Source organism: Pelobates fuscus, chromosome 12 (assembly GCF_036172605.1).
Source record: "Pelobates fuscus isolate aPelFus1 chromosome 12, aPelFus1.pri, whole genome shotgun sequence".
Taxonomy (NCBI): Eukaryota; Metazoa; Chordata; class Amphibia; order Anura; family Pelobatidae; genus Pelobates; species Pelobates fuscus.
The window spans coordinates 7,096,023-7,117,153 of record NC_086328.1 but is presented as its reverse complement, the minus strand read 5'-3'; the positions used below and the strand labels follow the sequence as shown (position 1 = coordinate 7,117,153).

Below are 21,131 nucleotides of genomic sequence, written 5' to 3'. Positions count from 1 at the left end.
CATGGCCTCACAGTATATGTTGGCGCTATATAAATGTCAGTACTAATAAAGCGCTGTGGAACTAGTTGGCGCTATATAAATGGCCGTATTAATAAAGCGCTACGGAACTAGTTGGCGCTATATAAATGGCCGTATTAATAAAGCGCTGCAGAATTAGTTGGCGCTATATAAATGGCCGTATTAATAAAGCGCTGCGGAATTAGTTGGCGCTATATAAATGGCAGTATTAATAAAGCGCTGCGGAATTAGTTGGCGCTATATAAATGGCAGTATTAATAAAGCGCTGCGGAATTAGTTGGCGCTATATAAATGGCCGTATTAATAAAGCGCTGCAGAATTAGTTGGCGCTATATAAATGGCCGCATTAATAAAGCGCTGCGGAATTAGTTGGCGCTATATAAATGGCAGTATTAAGAAAGCGCTGCAGAATTAGTTGGCGCTATATAAATGGCCGTATTAATAAAGCGCTGCGGAATTAGTTGGCGCTATATAAATGGCAGTATTAAGAAAGCGCTGCAGAATTAGTTGGCGCTATATAAATGGCCGTATTAATAAAGCACTGCAGAATTAGTTGGCGCTATATAAATGGCCGTATTAATAAAGCGCTGCAGAATTAGTTGGTGCTATATAAATGGCCGCATTAATAAAGCGCTGCAGAATTAGTTGGCGCTATATAAATGGCCGCATTAATAAAGCGCTGCAGAATTAGTTGGCGCTATATAAATGGCAGTATTAATAAAGCGCTATGGAACTAGTTGGTGCTATATAAATGGGCGCATTAATAAAGCGCTGCAGAATTAGTTGGCGCTATATAAATGGCCGCATTAATAAAGCGCTGCAGAATTAGTTGGCGCTATATAAATGGCCGTATTAATAAAGCGCTGCAGAATTAGTTGGCGCTATATAAATGGCCGTATTAATAAAGCGCTGCGGAATTAGTTGGCGCTATATAAATGGCCGTATTAATAAAGCGCTGCACAATTAGTTGGCGCTATATAAATGGCCGCATTAATAAAGCGCTGCAGAATTAGTTGGCGCTATATAAATGGCCGTATTAATAAAGCGCTGCAGAATTAGTTGGCGCTATATAAATGGCCGTATTAATAAAGCGCTGCAGAATTAGTTGGCGCTATATAAATGGCCGTATTAATAATAATAAGTGTGTATGCATTATACAGAGTACAGGCACTGACTGGGAGCCAGGCATTATATTGTAATATATGTTGTATACAGCAATGCATGCCCTCTATGGGCGGGGGGGGGGTGATGATTTATTAAATCAGTATACCCTCCCTCTATTGCTGTAATAATCACAGTTTGTTTACTACCTCCTCCAACATGGCTGCCAAGCTGCATCTTCCAACTTCTGCAGACAAGTCCAGACTCAGTGCAGCAGCTCAGGTCACCCGCAGCCAATCAGCGCGCGAGCAAGTTCCCGGCAGCCAATCAGGGAGCGGCAGGGTCAGCTCGTGCCAGTAAACACTCTGGGAGGGAGCAGCTTTTCAAAACATGTAGATAGAGTTATAAACAGAAGAGCCAAGACTCAGCTCAGCTTACATGGTCTCCAAAGGCGCCATGTTACTGGAGACTAAGGGCACCGATCGCAGCAGATACCGGAGAAGCGGCCAGTATCCGGGTTCTCCACACATAGCAGCTGTCAGTGCGGTGTGCGGGTGTACTCCCTGCTCTACAGCATCGAAATACGGCCCCTAGCAAGCAGCGGCTTCCGGCAGGGGCGCGCACGCAGCGTCATGTTCCAAACACCGGGGGCGCGCACTCAGGTGTATTCACTGCCGGGAGCGCGCACTCAGGTGTTTCGGGTTCTTGTTCCGGGTGTTTGTGGTTCACGGCGATAACATAGCGAATTGAGGTAAAAAAAACTACTTTCATAATAATAACAATAATAATAATAATAATATTATACTGTGACAGGATGGAAACAACTTTATTAATAATAATAATAATATTATACTGTGACAGGAGGGAAATAACTTTATTAATAATAATATTATACTGTGACAGGAGGGAAATAACTTTATTAATAATAATAATAATATTATACTGTGACAGGAGGGAAATAACTTTAATAATAATATACTGTGACAGGAGGGAAATAACTTTATTAATAATAATATTATACTGTGACAGGAGGGAAATAACTTTATTAATAATAATAATATTATACTGTGACAGGAGGGAAATAACTTTAATAATAATATACTGTGACAGGAGGGAAATAACTTTATTAATAATAATATTATACTGTGACAGGAGGGAAATAACTTTATTAATAATAATAATAATATTATACTGTGACAGGAGGGAAATAACTTTAATAATAATATACTGTGACAGGAGGGAAATAACTTTATTAATAATAATATTATACTGTGACAGGAGGGAAATAACTTTATTAATAATAATAATAATATTATACTGTGACAGGAGGGAAATAACTTTAATAATAATATACTGTGACAGGAGGGAAATAACTTTATTAATAATAATATTATACTGTGACAGGAGGGAAATAACTTTATTAATAATAATATTATACTGTGACAGGAGGGAAATAACTTTATTAATAATAATAATAATATTATACTGTGACAGGAGGGAAATAACTTTATTAATAATAATATTATACTGTGACAGGAGGGAAATAACTTTATTAATAATAATAATAATATTATACTGTGACAGGAGGGAAATAACTTTATTAATAATAATAATATACTGTGACAGGAGGGAAATAACTTTATTAATAATAATAATATACTGTGACAGGAGGGAAATAACTTTATTAATAATAATAATATACTGTGACAGGAGGGAAACAACTTTATTAATAATAATATTATACTGTGACAGGAGGGAAATAACTTTATTAATAATAATAATAATATTATACTGTGACAGGAGGGAAATAACTTTAATAATAATATACTGTGACAGGAGGGAAATAACTTTATTAATAATAATATTATACTGTGACAGGAGGGAAATAACTTTATTAATAATAATAATAATATTATACTGTGACAGGAGGGAAATAACTTTATTAATAATAATAATATACTGTGACAGGAGGGAAACAACTTTATTAATAATAATATTATACTGTGACAGGAGGGAAATAACTTTATTAATAATAATAATAATATTATACTGTGACAGGAGGGAAATAACTTTAATAATAATATACTGTGACAGGAGGGAAATAACTTTATTAATAATAATATTATACTGTGACAGGATGGAAACAACTTTATTAATAATAATAATAATATTATACTGTGACAGGAGGGAAATAACTTTATTAATAATAATATTATACTGTGACAGGAGGGAAATAACTTTATTAATAATAATAATAATATTATACTGTGACAGGAGGGAAATAACTTTAATAATAATATACTGTGACAGGAGGGAAATAACTTTATTAATAATAATATTATACTGTGACAGGAGGGAAATAACTTTATTAATAATAATAATAATATTATACTGTGACAGGAGGGAAATAACTTTAATAATAATATACTGTGACAGGAGGGAAATAACTTTATTAATAATAATATTATACTGTGACAGGAGGGAAATAACTTTATTAATAATAATAATAATATTATACTGTGACAGGAGGGAAATAACTTTATTAATAATAATATTATACTGTGACAGGAGGGAAATAACTTTATTAATAATAATAATAATATTATACTGTGACAGGAGGGAAATAACTTTATTAATAATAATAATATACTGTGACAGGAGGGAAACAACTTTATTAATAATAATATTATACTGTGACAGGAGGGAAATAACTTTATTAATAATAATAATAATATTATACTGTGACAGGAGGGAAATAACTTTAATAATAATATACTGTGACAGGAGGGAAACAACTTTATTAATAATAATATTATACTGTGACAGGAGGGAAATAACTTTATTAATAATAATAATAATATTATACTGTGACAGGAGGGAAATAACTTTATTAATAATAATAATATACTGTGACAGGAGGGAAACAACTTTATTAATAATAATATTATACTGTGACAGGAGGGAAATAACTTTATTAATAATAATATTATACTGTGACAGGAGGGAAACAACTTTATTAATAATAATATTATACTGTGACAGGAGGGAAACAACTTTATTAATAATAATATTATACTGTGACAGGAGGGAAACAACTTTATTAATAATAATATTATACTGTGACAGGAGGGAAACAACTTTATTAATAATAATTTACTGTGACAGGAGGGAAATAATCTTATTATTAATAATATTATACTGTTACAGGAGGGAAATAACTTTATTAATAATAATAATAATAATATACTGTTACAGGAGGGACATAACTTTATTAATAATAATATTATACTGTGACAGGAGGGAAACAACTTTATTAATAATAATATACTGTGACAGGAGGGAAATAACCTTATTATTAATAATATTATACTGTTACAGGAGGGAAATAACTTTAATAATAATAATATACTGTTACAGGAGGGAAATAACTTTATTATTAATATTATACTGTGACAGGAGGGAAATAACTTTATTATTAATAATATTATACTGTTACAGGAGGGAAATAACGTTAATAATAATAATAATAATATACTGTGACAGGATGGAAATAACTTTATTAATAATAATATTATACTGTGACAGGAGGGAAATAACTTTTTTTATTAATAATATACTGTTATAGGAGAGAGAGAACTTTATTAATAATAATATACTGTTACAGGAGGGAAATAATTGTATTAATAATATTATACTGTTACAGGAGGGAAATAATTGTATTAATAATAATAATATACTGTGACAGGAAGGAAATAACTTTATTAATAATAATATTATACTGTTACAGGAGGGAAATAATTGTATTAATAATAATAATAATAATATGCTGTTACAGGAGGGATATAATTGTATTAATAATAATAATAATAATATACTGTTACAGGAGGGAAATAACTTTATTAATAATAATATTATACTGTTACAGGAGGGAAATAATTGTATTAATAATAATAATATACTGTTACAGAGGGAAATAATTGTATTACATAGAAACATAGAATGTGACGGCAGATAAGAACCATTCGGCCCATCTAGTCTGCCCAGTTTTCTAAATACTTTCATTAGTCCCTGGCATTATCTTATAGTTAGGATAGCCTTATGCCTATCCCACGCATGCTTAAACTCCTTTACTGTGTTAACCTCTACCACTTCAGCTGGAAGGCTATTCCACGCATCCACTACCCTCTCAGTAAAGTAATACTTCCTGATATTATTTTTAAACCTTTGTCCCTCTAATTTAAGACTATGTCCTCTTGTTGTGGTAGTTTTTCTTCGTTTAAATATAGTCTCCTCCTTTACTGTGTTGATTCCCTTTATGTATTTAAATGTTTCTATCATATCCCCCTGTCTCGTCTTTCCTCCAAGCTATACATGTTAAGATCCTTTAACCTTTCCTGGTAAGTTTTATCCTGCAATCCATGAACCAGTTTAGTAGCCCGTCTTTGAACTCTCTCTAAGGTATTAATATCCTTCTGAAGATCGGGTCTCCAGTACTGTGTACAGTACTCCAAGTGGGGTCTCACCAGTGTTCTGTACAATGGCATGAGCACTTCCCTCTTTCTACTGCTAATACCTCTCCCTATACAACCAAGCATTCTGCTAGCATTTCCTGCTGCTCTGTTACATTGTCTGCCTACCTTTAAGTCATCAGAAATAATCACCCCTAAATCCCTTTCCTCAGATGTTGAGGTTAGGACTCTATCAAATATTCTGTACTCTGCCCTTGGGATTTTACGTCCAAGATGCATTATCTTGCACTTATCCACATTAAATGTCAGTTGCCACAACTCTGACCATTTTTCTAGTTTACCTAAATCATTTGCCATTTGGCTTATCCTTCCTCGAATATCAACCCTGTTACATATCTTAGTATCATCAGCAAAAAGACACACCTTACCATCAAGACCTTCTGCAATATCACTAATAAAAATATTAAATATTAATAATAATATACTGTGACAGGAGAGAAATAACTTTAATAATAATAATATTATTGTTCATTCAATGCATGCTTGGAGTTGTGTTCCTATCCCATAAGTTCCTGCACGTTTTTAATAGAAATAATTGCAAAGTTGCTTGGACATTCTCATAACTTTAATTTGTGAATTGAAGTCACTCGTTTTTACTGGCGCCGGAATAACTGTAGAACGTGTTTTGAGGGGTAGCGCATACATAGGACACCATGAAAAATCATATGTAGTAAACCCAACAGCTGCTAATAAGTTGGCAAATTAATAAAAATAAGTTTTAGAGAAGCACATTTTAATTTTTTTTTTTTATAAAGATTATTTACTAAGAGAAGTAATATGAAATATTGAGCCACCATATAGAAGTATATACTATTCAAGTAATATATTGTGGAATAAAAGTAAATGATTGTGATTTTGATTGGTCTAACACTTCTCTTGTCGCTTTGTAGATCTAGCGATGGGAGAGTCAGTTCCCCATCAGCCTGATGGGGAACGAGTATCAAGGCAGCAAAGATCTCAGCAGAAAGGTGATCAGAGAGGGGCACGGAACAATCCGAAAAGCCAGAATGGAAATGGTCAAGAGAAAGACTATCGTCATTCCAAAGGCTACAATGAAAGGCCCGATAGAAAGAGCTCTCAGCACCGGCATCGGGAGAGAGATAAGTACCATGAAGAGAGGTCAGAAAGAGGTCATCATGATGACATAGGGAGTTGGCATCACGATAGAGAACGATATTATGAGGAGCGGGCTACAAATAGAGACAAAAGCGAGAGACGTCCAAACCAATATGAGAAAAGTGAGCACGATCACAAAGAGAGGGAGCATGGTAAATCTCAGCAAGAGAAGACTCCAAACAGATACGACGTAAGACACAACTCTCACATGGACAGTGAATCGTCCTGGAAGCAGGATGACAGGATTAATAACCGATACAAGGAAAGGGAGCGGCCGAAGAACGATAGGGAGTCTTATAGGAACCAAGGAGACAACCAGGAGAATTACCGCGAGAGAGACTGGCATCACAAAGATTATCTGTATAGTATAGACAAAACACAGAGACATCCAATGGACGTGAGTGACAAAGAGCCTTATTTCAAAGCTGAGAGGTAAGAAGCCAGTGCATTTTCATTTTCCAGTTTAAATAAACTTGCTTGGTATCCGGTAACATTAACATTATTGATACAAAATGACAAGTGCCTGATGCCAAAATCCACTGAAGAAGACTTCATGCACGCAAGGTGTTATAATAAAACTGATAGGACATCATGCAATGTGCCTCATTTACTGCAATTCCCAGAGACCTGCAGTTTTTCCAAGGATGTCTGTAGAGAATAGGAAATGGGGGTAAACCCCTTTTTTTTTTTTTCCACTAAATTAAGGTTTAGGCAAGGTAACACACACGATATTAAATAAGAAACATTAAAGTTAACGAAGAGGAAATGGAACACTCAGATATATAATCTGCACAAAAACAATTAGAAAGAATTAAAATTAACGAGGCACTTTAAATCACAAAAGATGTATACCAATTAAAAGAGTATTGAAACACAATATAAGGTGGAGAAAAGAAGGGAAAAAAAAGAAATGAGAGGTGTGAAAATTAAATGTATATAGGAGAGGGAAGGAGAGGGGAATGGGAATAGAAGAGAAGAATAGCAATATAGAAGTGTTGTTTTGTTTAAAGGCTATAAGAACAACAGCGATAAATTAAAAGGGTCTAAACGACTAAAGAAACAAAGAGATGAGTTTTTCTAGATTAGTAGGAAAATAAGGTAAAAGAGGGAAATAGGAAATAATCTAGTAAGAAAAAGTAAGATAATCTCCAGAGCGTTTTTTTTTTTTTTCTCTTTTTTTTTTTTTTTTTCCCCTCACCCTCTTTCGACCCCTTATCTCTCTCCTCAAGGAAAGGAAGCAGAGTAAAAGTAAATACTTTAGAGAGCAGTAGGAAGAGAGGGAGTGATGAGTGTTGAGAAGAGAGAGGAAAAGGGAAAATGAAAAGTCTCAGGTGGGTTCCTCCAAACCCGAGAAACAGCCTCCCCTGCTGTAACCTGGAAAAGGTTATTAGTGGATAGCAGATCCACTTAGAAAAGTGTTTTTTGACTCTTTTTAGAGTCTTGGAATGAGTGGAAATATACTCCAAGTGTTGAAGATACTTGTAGATATTTTAGTTATGTATTGTAATGTCAAGTGTTTGTATTGTTCACGAGAGCTCAGTAGGTTAATTAAAACAAAAAAATCTTCGGAAAATGGTTAAAATAATTACGTTAAATATTCAAGGTTTAAATATCCCCCAAAAAAGACAAGCTTTCCAAGATTACTTAAAAAAAGAACAGGTTCAAATTGCTATGATACAAGAGACACACTGGCGTAAACAGGATGAAAAACGATGGAATAGCAGGTCCTTCCCCTTAAAAATTTGTTCCTCTAGAGAGGAGGGAAAAAAAGGAGGAGTAGCAATATTTTTTGCAAAAGATCTAAAAATAAACATAAAATATATGGAAACAGACTTGGAGGGGAGATATATTATTTTAGTAGTCACAATAGAAGATGAACTTTTCACCCTAATCAATGTATACTTGCCTAATAAAAATCCCGTATGCCTATTGAGAAAAATATTAAATAAGGTTGAGAAAGTAGCAGTGGGAATAAAGATATATGCAGGAGACTTTAATAGTATACAAGATCCATTATTAGATAAGTTCTCTGAAAAAAAAAATAATAATTGGGATAAACAAGTATTAAAAAACGCAAGGAACTTTAGTAATTTGATAAAAAGAGAAGGTCTATTTGATATATGGAGACTCAATAATCCCACAGTAAAAGAGTTTACATTTTATTCCTGGCCCCACGATTCGTATTCTCGAATAGATCTTATTTTTGGGGATTTAAAACTGATAGAAAGAATACATAAAATAGAAAACAAAACAGTAATATGGTCAGACCATAATAGCGTGTGCCTGGAATTAAATAGTAATAGATCTAAGTGCTGTAAGAATACAACCTGGAGGTTAGATGAATCAATACTGGCAGAAAAAGAATATAAAGACTATATAGATAAAATGACTACTTGCTACTTTGAAGAAAATAATAACGGACAAGTGGAGAATGATACTTTATGGTGTTCATTTAAGGCAGTAATAAGGGGACATTGCATAATGCTTAATAAATTAAAGAAAAAAAAAAAGGTGTAAATGTACAAGATCTCTACATTGAATTATATAATTTAAATAAAATAAACAATGTAAAACCAAGTAAGGAGAATCAGCTAAAAATAGAGAAGATTAAATCCGAGATACAGGAAAAAATTTATGAAAAAATTAAAATAAATATGCATAAACTTAAAATTAAATATTATCATAAATCTAATAGAGCAGACAAAATCATGTCGAACATGTTGAAAAAAAAAAATACATCAAATAAGGTCGACAAAATAATAACTAATGATATCATCTCCCTTCTCCCAGAACACATAGGGAAAGCATTCAATGAGTATTATGCTAATTTATATAGTCAATCAACAATCACTTCTTCAGAAAAAATAAAAAGATATATTAAAGCAGCAAAATTGAATAAAGTAACAGAAATACAAGTAAAAAAGCTAAATAAAGAAATTACGGAAGAAGAGATTAATATAATAATAGACAGATTAGAAACCTACAAAACCCCAGGCCCAGATGGATTTGGAAACAAATTTTATAAAGTAATGAAATCACAACTGATAGGTCATTTAAAAAACACTTTTAATACTGCAGTTAAAAAGGGCAGATTCCCAGAAGAAATGCTCAAAGCAAACATTCTACCTATATTGAAACCAGGGAAAGACCCAACAAAAGTACAGAGCTATCGGCCAATATCATTAATAAATGTAGATGTAAAGATATTCTCTTCTATTTTGGCTAGTAGATTAAAAGAAATAATAAATCAAATCATTCATCCTGACCAAACAGGGTTCGTCCCAGATAGAATGTCAAGCAATAACATCAGACGTCTGATAGATGCACTAGATACATCAAAGCGTAAAAAAAGTCCCATGCTGATCCTGTCTTTAGATGCCGAGAAAGCCTTTGACAGGGTCAGCTGGGACTTTATGAAGCTTACTTTAGAAGAAATAGGCATACAGGGATGGTTGTTTGACGCAATCTTGGCGCTATATAAAGATCCAATGGCGAGAACAATTGGCCCGGGCATATGCGCAGACTGGTTCAAATTGAACAACGGAACCAGACAAGGCTGTCCACTGTCTCCCCTATTGTTTATAATGACAATAGAAGTATTAGCTAACAGAATCAGAAATAATGAAAACATCAAGGGATATACAGTAGGACAGAAAGAATTGAAAATTTCCCTTTATGCTGATGACACCATTCTTTTTCTAAATAACCCGTCAACATCAATAGTAAACGCAATGGCGGAAATTGAAATGTATAGTTCAGTATCAAATTACAAATTGAATAAAACAAAATCAATAGCTATATACAATAATATATCAAGTCAAGAAATAGATCTTTACCAAAAAACCTATAACTTTATAAAAGTAAAAACGTTTTCATATTTAGGAATAAAAATATGTAAAAATCCCAAAAATATTATGCGAACAAACTTTATGGACCTCTTAAAAGAAACTAATAAGAATTTGAAAGAATGGAGAAAAATAGAAGTATCTTGGGGAGGAAGAATTAATATCTTGAAATCATATGTTCTGCCAAAATGGATTTACATTTTTAGAATGATCACTCTAAGCATCCCGAATGAATGGCTGACAATGGTCAATACTTCCTTTTCTAGTTTCGTATGGCAAGGAAAGAAACCTAGAATTAAAAATGGAATATTATCAAAAGGACTAAAGAAGGGAGGTTTGGGATATCCAAACATAAGAAAATATTATGAAGCAGGGATCATAATGCATGCTATGACTACCCAGATAAATCAAAATAAAGAGGAAATATGGTGGTGGTCAGAAATAGAATCAAGTCAATTAAGCGACTCCCTAAACCTAGTCTGGAAGAATAAAAAAGACAACTTCTTTAGATCATATATTCTAGACCAGATTATTCCAGTCTGGCAAAAGATAAGGAAGAAAATTGATTTAACCAATAAAATATTTGATTTTCAAAGAATAGACATAATAGAAGCAAGCATAGAGAACATCTCCTTAAAAACATGGAAGGAAAAGGGAATAAATACAATAAAAGAACTGATTAAGGAGGGCAAAATTAAACCCTATAAAATATTGATAGAAGAGCTTAAGGTTCCTGTTAATGAAGTATATACCTATCTTAGAGTAAAACACTTTCTGGAGAAAGTTGAGATAGTAAAAGATGGTAAGATGTATGAAATTTTAAAACCAATGTTACATCAGAATAAAATAAAGCAAATGTTCTCTAGGTGTGTCAGAATGTTGGAACAAAAGGAGGACTTAGCCCTCCCCAACGTTATAAAAAAATGGAATATGGAACTAAAAATAAATATAGAAGTAAATGAATGGTTACATAATATACAAAAAATCTGTAAATTTGTCCACTCCTTTATATTAATAGAAACACACTTTAAGCTAGTTCACAAATGGTATATGACCCCAACCAAAATAGTTAAATTTGATACATCCAAGGATGTGAAATGTTGGAGGTGCAGAGAGGAAAAAGGAGACTACATTCATATGTGGTGGTCCTGTAGACAAGTGACTGCTGTCTGGCAGTGGGCTCAACTTATCATCCACACACTTTGTGGTGTTGAAATACCTCTAAAACCAGAAACAATGCTATTACATCATCAATGGCCAAAATTAAATAAAATAAATCAATTTTTAATTATTCATTGCTTAATAGCATGTAAAATAATAATAGCTAGAAATTGGAAGGGAAACACCGTCTTTAATATAAAGTTGATAATAATACAGATGATCTATCAAATTAAGATGGAAAAGGATCACTGCAGGACTCTGGATGATAATTTGAGCCTATGGTCAACTTGGGAAGAAAAACTAATACAAATGTAAAGGTAATGAGATTACCATCTGAAAAAAGTAATAGAAATTGGAAGTATGATGAGCTCTCGTGAGGGAGGGGGGGAAGTCTTTGTGTCTATGTGTATGAATATTTTTTATAGATATTGTGTATGAATGTTTTTATGTACCTTTTTGTAAAATATTTATGGTGATAAACCCAATAAAAAGACTATATAAAAAAAAAAGGAAATGGGGGTAAACATGCCCTGTCTTAAAGTCATTATGATGGGGGCCAACTCCAGCCAACATCATCCAGAAGAAGTGCATTTTTTGCGTGTGAATTAAGCATCACTTGCTGCATTTCACAGGCATATTTCTTAAAGGGACACTATAGTCACCAAAATAATTTTAACGTAAAGAAGCTATACATCATGCCCCTGCAGTCTCACTGTTTAATTCTCTGCCATTTAGGAGTTAAATCACTTTGTTTATGCAGCCCTAGCCACACCTCCCTACATGTGACTTACTCAACCTTCCTAAACACTTCCTGTAAAGAGTCCTCTAATGTTTACACTTCCATTATTACGAATTCTGTTTAGTTTAGAATTTCTCCTGCTCTGAGAGTATCCCTTAGAATTGGTATCCAGAATTCTGGTGAGCAGGTCTCACAGTCTAACTCACTATAGGTATGACATAATGTTAGCAGCTAGTTCAATGCATGTCATTTGTTTGTGTTGCACAGGTCGTTTGCTCCAAATGGCTCCCAGATAAACGATGTAGAATATTACGACACAGAATCAGATGGTGGAATCCTCAATTGTCACAAATGCAGATACCTATGTACAGGACGTGGTAAGGACCCTTTAAGAAACAAATTTAGCCAGTCTTGAGTTTTAGTGTATATTGCACCAATATATCCCACTGTTCTGTGGTTTACATAAGTTGGGCAATGCGGAAACTTCTTGTGTCCGTAACAAGTGGCCTTGCAGCCTCTTTTAACGACTGTTTAGATTGTAATAAATAACTCCTTTGTTTAGACCCAAAGCCGAAACTAGCAGCCGTCTGCCTTGCCATCGAGTGGAATTTCTGGTTCTTCTAGGTGTGTTTTAGAAAAAATGAGTTTCACTTTGGTTGTATCGTCCAAAAGTGGCTGTACATTGCAGAGGAGTGTTACTGTGTTAGCAGAGTTTTTCAAACACTTTCGTGATCAAGTCATGTGTTTTGTCTAATTGAACTCTGATCAAATCATCTTTGTTCAGTAATCACCCCTTGTAATTTCTGATTTTCTGTTCACCTAGTTACCTGACATGGATTGCAATTCCAATGGTTGTTTAAGTGTAAGCTCAACTGCCACAACAAGGCAAATCCTCTTAGGTGAGCCCTACACTAACGATTCACCTTGCTGATTTCAGGGGTATTTTTATGGACCACCTAGACACATATTAACCCATAAAAGGGGAACACGTGATGGGCGGCAGCACTGTAACATGGCTGTCTGATACAAAATGAGCTCTGCACTCAAACTCCCACTACTCCTGGGCAGCAGTAATGACTATAGTACACAGAACAGAAATAAAAAAAACTGTTAGCTGCGCTCTATCCCAATTCCTATACACATTTCAATAAATGGCGTTTTTTTAAATTTTAGTTTCACTTAAATGGCCATTGGAGTGATTCTAAAAAAACAAACTCCAGTCGTTGTGCTTGGGGTTACCCCCTCTGTTTCTTCCCAGTTTATACTCCATTAGCTCACCCCTTACTTTTAATTAGGGATTTCGCATAGAGCACAGGTAACTCTTTTTGGTTTCTGTTCTATGCATTTGGGCTAATGAATTTAGTTTTGGGAGTTTAAGCGCAGGTGTGTGTGTGTGTGCGTGTGTGCGTGTGTGCGTGTGTGCGTGCGTGCGTGCGCATGGATTGCAATTCATTAAGTGTGTGTGTGTGTGCGTGTGTGTGCGTGCGCGCGCATGGATTGCAATTCATTAAGTGTGCCAGTCACCCACATTTACTTTATTCAGTAGAATATGGAAATAAAAATCTTCATTTTCAGATTTATTTATTTTTTGATAAAGTTATGAAACATCCCCCTCCTCCCCCCCTCGCCCCCAATCAGATATCTGGAAACATTATAAAACAGAAAATGCTAACTATTCTTTGAGAGCACCAAGTTAGGTTCAGCAATGCATGTTCACAGACCCCTTTGTACAGCGCTACGGAATCTGATGGCGCTATACAAATAATAATAATGTTAGAAGCAGGAACCTCCTGTTTATTTTATCCCAGTAGTAGAGGAAGCTGATTGTATGTACAGCTAAGTATCTCATTTTTAGACTTTCTCTCTAGTTGGAACGTGCAGATCTACCTGCATGTCCCTCGGATCAGTGTCCATTGTGCCAAGAGAGCCTTTGACACACTTTTCATTTTATTACAAATAGAGTTAAAAAAAGATGTTTTAATAATCGGAAATGTTATTTTCTTAAGTCAGTCTGAAATAATCTTTACCTCTTCCCATTTACCATGTTGGCAATGCATAACAATTTGGAAGTCCCTTAGATGGGCTAGCAGCATTTCACGGTGACCCTGTAAACATTTGTGCTCTTTTAGTCTCTCATTGATGCTGAATACCCAGGTGATCCGCAGGAATTTGGATGAGCTGAACATTTTATATTTTATAAAAACGTAAATTAAAAACTTGCGGAACAAACTGTAACTAAATCGTATTTCTGATGTCTGTTTAATTTCAGCTTATCTGAATAACTATATTTAAAGTCCAGACATATGCAAACGTTACAGAGCAAGGCAAGTCTTACGATTTAGATGTAAATATTGGAATTATCTAGGTTTATTTCATAAATAATCCGTTTCTAATAAGATGTTACTAATCTAATTTCTATTTTTATGGTCTGTTTTGTGTGAGTGGAGCGTTTGCCACCAACAGTGACTCGAGACTAGGATCCCTCTGTCCCAATAACCTATGTTACTAATACTAAGCAGTCTCGAGACACTGTTGCTGCAGCACCTCATACTAAAGTGATCTGTACGCTCTGAGATTTTTCTGCATATTACAAATGGAACAACACAATGAATATTGGATTTTATTTTTATCACATCTTATACCAAACACTACAATTATACCTGCCCCAGAAATAATAGACCTGGCTCCCTTCCTCTGGGTCCACTTTCTAAAATGCTCCTATTTATTCTGCATTTACTCATACTCACCATTCCCTATTTGACTCTGTGACTCTCGTTGATTTTTATGGCCAAATACACGTCATGTTCCCTCATATAAATAAAACGGGGTGAAAGGTTCACTTTCTATAACCGTAATTATGTTATTATTAAAGGGACATTGTAGTAACATAACTATATCTTATCTCCTGCTCTGTTAATAGCTTGCTAGACATTGCAGAAGTCTCCTGTGTGTGATTAAAGTTCAATTAACAGAAATGGGTAAACACTTATAAAGTAAGTTAACATCTGACTGGAAATTAAACCATTTTAAAAAAAAATTCATGCAGGCTCTGTCAATCACAGCCAGATGAGTTGTGACTAGGGCTGCATAAACAGAAACAAAAGTGATTTAACTCCTAAATGGCAGAGAATTGAGCAGTGAGACTGCAGGGGCATGATCTATACACCAAAACTGCTTCATTAAGCTAAAGTTGTTTTGGTGCCTATAGTGTCCCTTTAAGCTTAGTTTGCACATTTGTAGATGTTCTAATTCGGAGGAGAAAAGTGAAGTATTCCTAGATTGCAAACCATGTAGATCCATAGACTGTTGTGTTTTAGAGAATTTTACAGTAATTGTAAGTGTAGCCATGTGGTATCCATAGGGATTTATTCACTACTCATTGAGTTGGAGTGAGGTATTGAGCATCACTAGTTTCCGATCACAATCCCTGTTTAACCCAATTCCATGATTTGGTTATTGTCCTTCTTTCATCCACTAACCTCTTGGATGCCCCATCTAATGTGGGCTCTGTCTCCTGAGCCTGCACTTCCTTTATATGTTCTTGTCAGCAGGAGAGTTACTAAGAATCCCAGCCAGGAGTGCTCTGATTTGGTGCTATCGCACTTGTAAAACAAAACACCAAAAAGGACTGGAGCATGCAAATATATATTTAGAGCGTTATTTACTGAATCTTGAATAGTGATTTCTCCAAGTATTGCAAGTTTTAGGGCTAATTAGCCAAAATGGAGAAATTTGGAAGCAGTGATCAGGGTCATACAGCAATGTCAGCTGATGGACAGAGATTTAAAGAGACCAGCGCCTGTTTTGTACGATACATCAGTGTAACTCCCATCACAGGGACCCAGCCACTGCCGCTCTGTTTTGCATCTAATGGCTCCCTCCTCTTTTTAATCTTTGCAGCTTTCTGTCAGATGGTGGAAGCTCTGCTGAACATGTTGATCCTGATCTGCTGCTCCGTGTCCTACAATTCTACCGGGGGTTTCACTGGGATCACTAACCTGGGCGGGATTTACTATTACCAGTTTGGCGGGGCTTACAGTGGCTTTAGTGGTGCAGATGGAGAGAAGGCCCAACAGTTGGACGTCCAGTTCTACCAGTTAAAGCTTCCCACCGTTACAGCCTCCATGGCGTTTGGGGGAGCTCTCATGGCATTCAGCTGCTTGCTCCTTCTGCTTGGGGTGCTCCGTGTTCCGTGGCGACTTCCTGTCCTGCTACTTGTGGAATGCGTGTTGGACATTGCGATCTCTGTGGGCTATATCCCAGCGCTGTATTTTTACATCACTAAGCTACAACAAGCGTATGATTCCCAAGTTTGCAAAGACCGGGAGAGCCTTTATAGCAGCAAAGGTTATCAGGGCTTCACCTGCTCCCTTCACGGCGCTGATATTGCAGCCGCGCTGTTTGCATGCATGGCTATTATAGCCTTCATCCTCAGTGCCGTTTTGGCTGTCAAAGGATTCATAAGAGTCCGGCGCATAAAAAAGAAACCGCAAACTTCACTCGACTTTTAGCCTGGCTTAGCTTATAGTACTTCTCAGATCCTATACATGGCACATAGACTGGGGGACTTCGAATAAAATGTATTAAATGTCTCCTATTTAACCCTGTTTTACAGATGTGAAGAAAATTGGAAAGGGGTGGGTGGGTGGATGGAAGGTTTTTTTTAAACATTATTATTATTTTTTTATTTTATTTTTACATATTATGTTGCAAACTGTGTATAAATATATACTGACCACAAGTTATGGATACATTTTAACATTCCGGATTTGTAAAATGACGTTAATAAACTATTTTGTTACTGAATTTTGCAAATGTTGTTTTTGGTAATAAATAAAATGCAAAGTATGAAATATTACCTCCATAGACCAAGCACCTCTGATCCTGCATGAAATAAAATATTAGAATTGAGATATAGAATAAGATCGGTTCAGGAAACAATCACGTTAACGGCTTCTGTATGTTCATGGCCAATCCTTTTAGCTTTCTGCAGCATGGACGGCTGGTCTATACAAATAAACATATTGAGGAAGCATGCTTAACTCTAAAGAAGATATATATTTAAGAACAGATCAATGTTAATATTGCCCATTGAAGTTTCCATTTTGTAGTAGACTGGGGGCTGCCATTTTTCTTCCTTTCTCTTTGCATGGGTCGCCATTGTGAATTCTAGCTGTATTCTGATTGGCTGGAAACAAAGAGCAAGCAATTAGAATGCAACTTCCGTTTCTGACATCTTAAGGCTTTGTGTCCTGATATTTCAGTTCCATTCTTTCAGTGCCAGAGTCCAGAGGGTTGAGGGACGCTGGGCAGTTATCGGTAAATGAATGTTTGTCTGTCTGTTGGGTATGGATGGTGGGTGCTCAGATTTCTCTCTCTCTATCTTGCCCAGGTATACTGCTGCTGCTGGAGGTGATCCTCAACGCTCTGGTTCTCATTTGCATTGTCTCCTCCTATTTTGTCCTTGCTGGGTTCAGTTCTGGACTGACCAGTGGTGGGTTCGGAAGTGGTTACTATCCATTTGAAGGGCAAGAGCTCCAGCAAGTCCGAGAGTTGGACCAACAGTTCACATTACTACGAGCTCCCCTTTTATACGGGGGGTTGACTGTGTGTGTGGTGATGGGGGCTCTTACACTGGGGGTCCTGGCCGCAGGATCGAAGCACCTGCTGAGTCTGTCCTGGACATGGCTCCTGGCTGAGGCTTCCTTCTGTTTGCTGGCCTCGTTGGGTTACGGAGCTGCAATTGGGGTATTTCTTCACTTTGCCCTTCAGATCAATGCCACCGATGTGTGCACGAGGCGAGCGAGATTGTACGCCAGGAATGGCCTAAACTGGATGAACTGTGACCTTGCTGGGACAGATGGAGGAGCTGCAGCTTTTGGCGTTTTGCTGGTATTGTTATATGGAGCAAGTGTAATTTTAACATTCCGTGCGTACAGGGAAAATAAATTTTACACAAACCATGATAGCAACCACTAATACTGAGAATGTATACCAATCTGTACATTCATCCATAGCCCCCAATACCGAGCCGTTATAGAGAACTGCTCAGCTAACAATAGAGGTCTTCCTCCCCAATACAGATAATTTATTAAGATTTTTATACATTCATCCATAGCCCCCAATACCGAGCTGTTATAGAGAACTGCTCAGCTAACAATAGAGGTCTTCCTCCCCAATACAGATCATTTAAGATTTTTATACATTCATCCATAGCCCCTAATACCGAGCCGTTATAGAGAACTGCTCAGCTAACAATAGAGGTCTTCCTCCCCAATACAGATCATTTATTAAGATTTTTATACATTCATCCATAGCCCCCAATACCGAGCCGTTATAGAGAACTGCTCAGCTAACAATAGAGGTCTACCTCCCCAATACAGATAATTTATACAGATCTGTACATTTATATACATTTACTATCTTTTGTTTAACTTATTTAAAATTGCAAGAAGGTTCTTATCCCCCTCCTGCTACCCTGTCACTCAGATTCACCAAGGCAATATGTACTTTCATGTCCCATTACTTACTGTTAACCCCCTGCTCACTTCGGCTATAACCCTGGTGGTACAAAGCTGTAATCTAACTAGCAAAGAAACTGGATTGATGTAGAATAGAACATAACATTTTATATTTGAGACTAATTATTGTTCTAATTTTTAAATTCTATAGACTAAAGCAGTTCACACTGCTGAGAGAGCTCCAATTATCTGTAACCATGGCAATGCATAAACCAAATCTGTACACATTTTATATATTGTTAAAACTTTTTTTTGATAAAATAAAATTAACAGCTTTAGAATTGTATTTGTGTCGGCAGAGTAGTGATGGGTGACCTTCGTACCCCAGTAGTTTGGGAGGTAGATGTCCCATGAATCTCAGCCATGTAGATATAGTGTGTACTTTCTTGCTATTTCTCTCTCGTTGCCTTTTGTCCAGTTCTCGAGGTACACCAACGGACCAGGTATCACCCTAAAACAGAGCTGGGGAAAGCCTATATCCTGGAGCGTGGTTGTGTCCTGAGAAGCAATGCATAGTGCACAGAAAACTCTTCAATCAGAAGTATTGGCACAAGATCTCTCTCAGGGGTTTCAGTAAAGGGTGAATGGTTGGGAATTTTAAAGTGTATTTTAAATGTTAGTTCATAGAACCAAACCATAAAAAGTCGCGAAGCCAGCTATGCTTTTAGTTTGGCTACTTTGGCCTTAAAGGGACACTATAGTCACAAAAACAACTTTGGGTTAATTAAGCAGTTATGGTGTATAGATCATGCCTTTGCAGTTTCACTGCCCGATTCTCTGCCATTTAGGAGTTAGGACACTTTGTCTATGCCACTCTAATCACACCTCCCTGTATATGACTTGCACAGCCTTCCTAAACACTTCCTGTGAAGTGAGAGCTAATGTTAAACTTCCTTTACTGCACGATCGGTTTTATTTAGCATTTCTTATCTCCTACTCTGTTAATCGCCTTCTAGAACTTGAAGAAACCTCCTCTGTGTGATTAACACTGCCACTTGCCCGAGATAAATGGGCATTTCATAAAAATAGAATCTTTAAGAAATACAGAATGTCACTGAAATTCCAACCCAGTCAAGAGCTATACTGAGGAAAAAGTAGGGACTACTTTGTCTCAGTATTTTTCCAATGCCTAACACTTCTAGACAGTGGGCGGAGCTTCCCCCACTCCGTGGTGCAGAAGGGGTTAAAAAAAAACTGTCACTTACCTTGTTCCTGCAGCAATGGCCCTTGGCACTGGCTTGGGTCTGCATTCACTCCTCCCCCGCTGACATCAGCCGGCAGGGGAAACCTAATGCTTCCCAATGGGGTTTTGGGTGACGCTGGACGTCCCCATGTATAAACCAGAAGTTCCTTTTAGTGGCTGGTGGAATTAACCCTAGCCGGTTATTATTGCAGTTTGTTAAAAAACTGCAATAATTACCATTGCAGGGTTAAGGGACCTGGGGCACTGAAGAGTTCTGGGTGCCTATAGTGTCCCTTTAAATTCTTCACACTGCCTGGGAGAGGAACATATAGTGTAAGCAGGACATTATAGCATTAGGAATATAATATATTTACAAAATGCTAAATCAGTTATTGACTTTTTTTTTTTTTAAACAGAATTTACAATTTGATTCAGCTGCATTTACCTGAATCTCCATATAACATTCAGTTGTTCCAATTCTATAGACCAGGGAAATTACATCTAAACCTTTAAACTTCTGTAATCCCCAACCCCCCCTTATCACTAGAAGCATACCCTTACCCAATACAACCCCAATCTACTTTTACATGAGTCACTTTTTTGTAACAGGATAATTTGTTTGAGTGGTTTTAAAATGTGTCTTGGTGTGGCTGTGAGATTTATTTCAATATGTCAGGGATCCATTCGGCTTCGATAGAATTCGATTGTTATGGAGTTCAGTGAATCAGAGGAATTTTAACAGCAGATTAAAAACACCTCACTGCTGCCCCCTCACAGCTCCTGCTAGCATTGCAGGAATCCTTTTTGCATTATTGGTCCCAACATTCCAAACTACAAAAACCCACAAATCTGTCACCGTGTGGGCTGGGCTTATAAAGGAAGGCGATTTTCAGTTGCAGCAATAGTGCGTGTTGACTA

At 36.1% G+C, this 21,131-nt stretch overlaps 2 protein-coding genes across 3 annotated transcripts in view; one reads left to right on the top strand and one right to left on the bottom strand.

Annotated features, from left to right (window-relative positions):
* LOC134579016 (uncharacterized) overlaps nucleotides 1-1,703 on the bottom strand; it is a 31,236-nt gene extending 29,533 nt beyond the window's left edge. The window contains exon 1 of the mRNA XM_063438154.1: nucleotides 1,329-1,703. Coding sequence (XP_063294224.1) covers nucleotides 1,329-1,356 — 28 coding nt within the window. The 5' untranslated portion in view covers nucleotides 1,357-1,703. The remainder of the gene's footprint in view (nucleotides 1-1,328) is intronic.
* Nucleotides 1,704-1,717: 14 nt separating this feature from the next.
* MARVELD3 (MARVEL domain containing 3) lies at nucleotides 1,718-19,311 on the top strand. Of its 2 annotated transcripts, none has more exons than XM_063438156.1 (4): nucleotides 1,718-1,870; nucleotides 6,539-7,196; nucleotides 12,777-12,886; nucleotides 17,902-19,311. In XM_063438156.1, exons 2-4 carry the CDS (start codon nucleotides 6,547-6,549, stop codon nucleotides 18,486-18,488), a joined length of 1,347 nt encoding a protein of 448 aa, XP_063294226.1. In that variant the 5' UTR covers nucleotides 1,718-1,870; nucleotides 6,539-6,546; the 3' UTR covers nucleotides 18,489-19,311. The 2 variants fall into 2 exon arrangements, with proteins under 2 accessions (XP_063294226.1, XP_063294225.1); XM_063438155.1 differs by lacking the exon at nucleotides 17,902-19,311 and adding an exon at nucleotides 16,410-17,151.
* Nucleotides 19,312-21,131: the final 1,820 nt, after the last annotated feature.

What these genes read in the sequence shown, in the direction of transcription:
- MARVELD3 (XM_063438155.1), top strand. Translation starts at nt 6,547, where the DNA reads ATGGGAGAGTCAGTTCCCCATCAGCCTGATGGGGAACGAGTATCAAGG. An exon ending in CCTTATTTCAAAGCTGAGAG is followed by an intron (nt 7,197 to 12,776) that starts GTAAGAAGCCAG and finishes TGTGTTGCACAG; the next exon opens with GTCGTTTGCTCCAAATGGCT. An exon ending in ATACCTATGTACAGGACGTG is followed by an intron (nt 12,887 to 16,409) that starts GTAAGGACCCTT and finishes TAATCTTTGCAG; the next exon opens with CTTTCTGTCAGATGGTGGAA.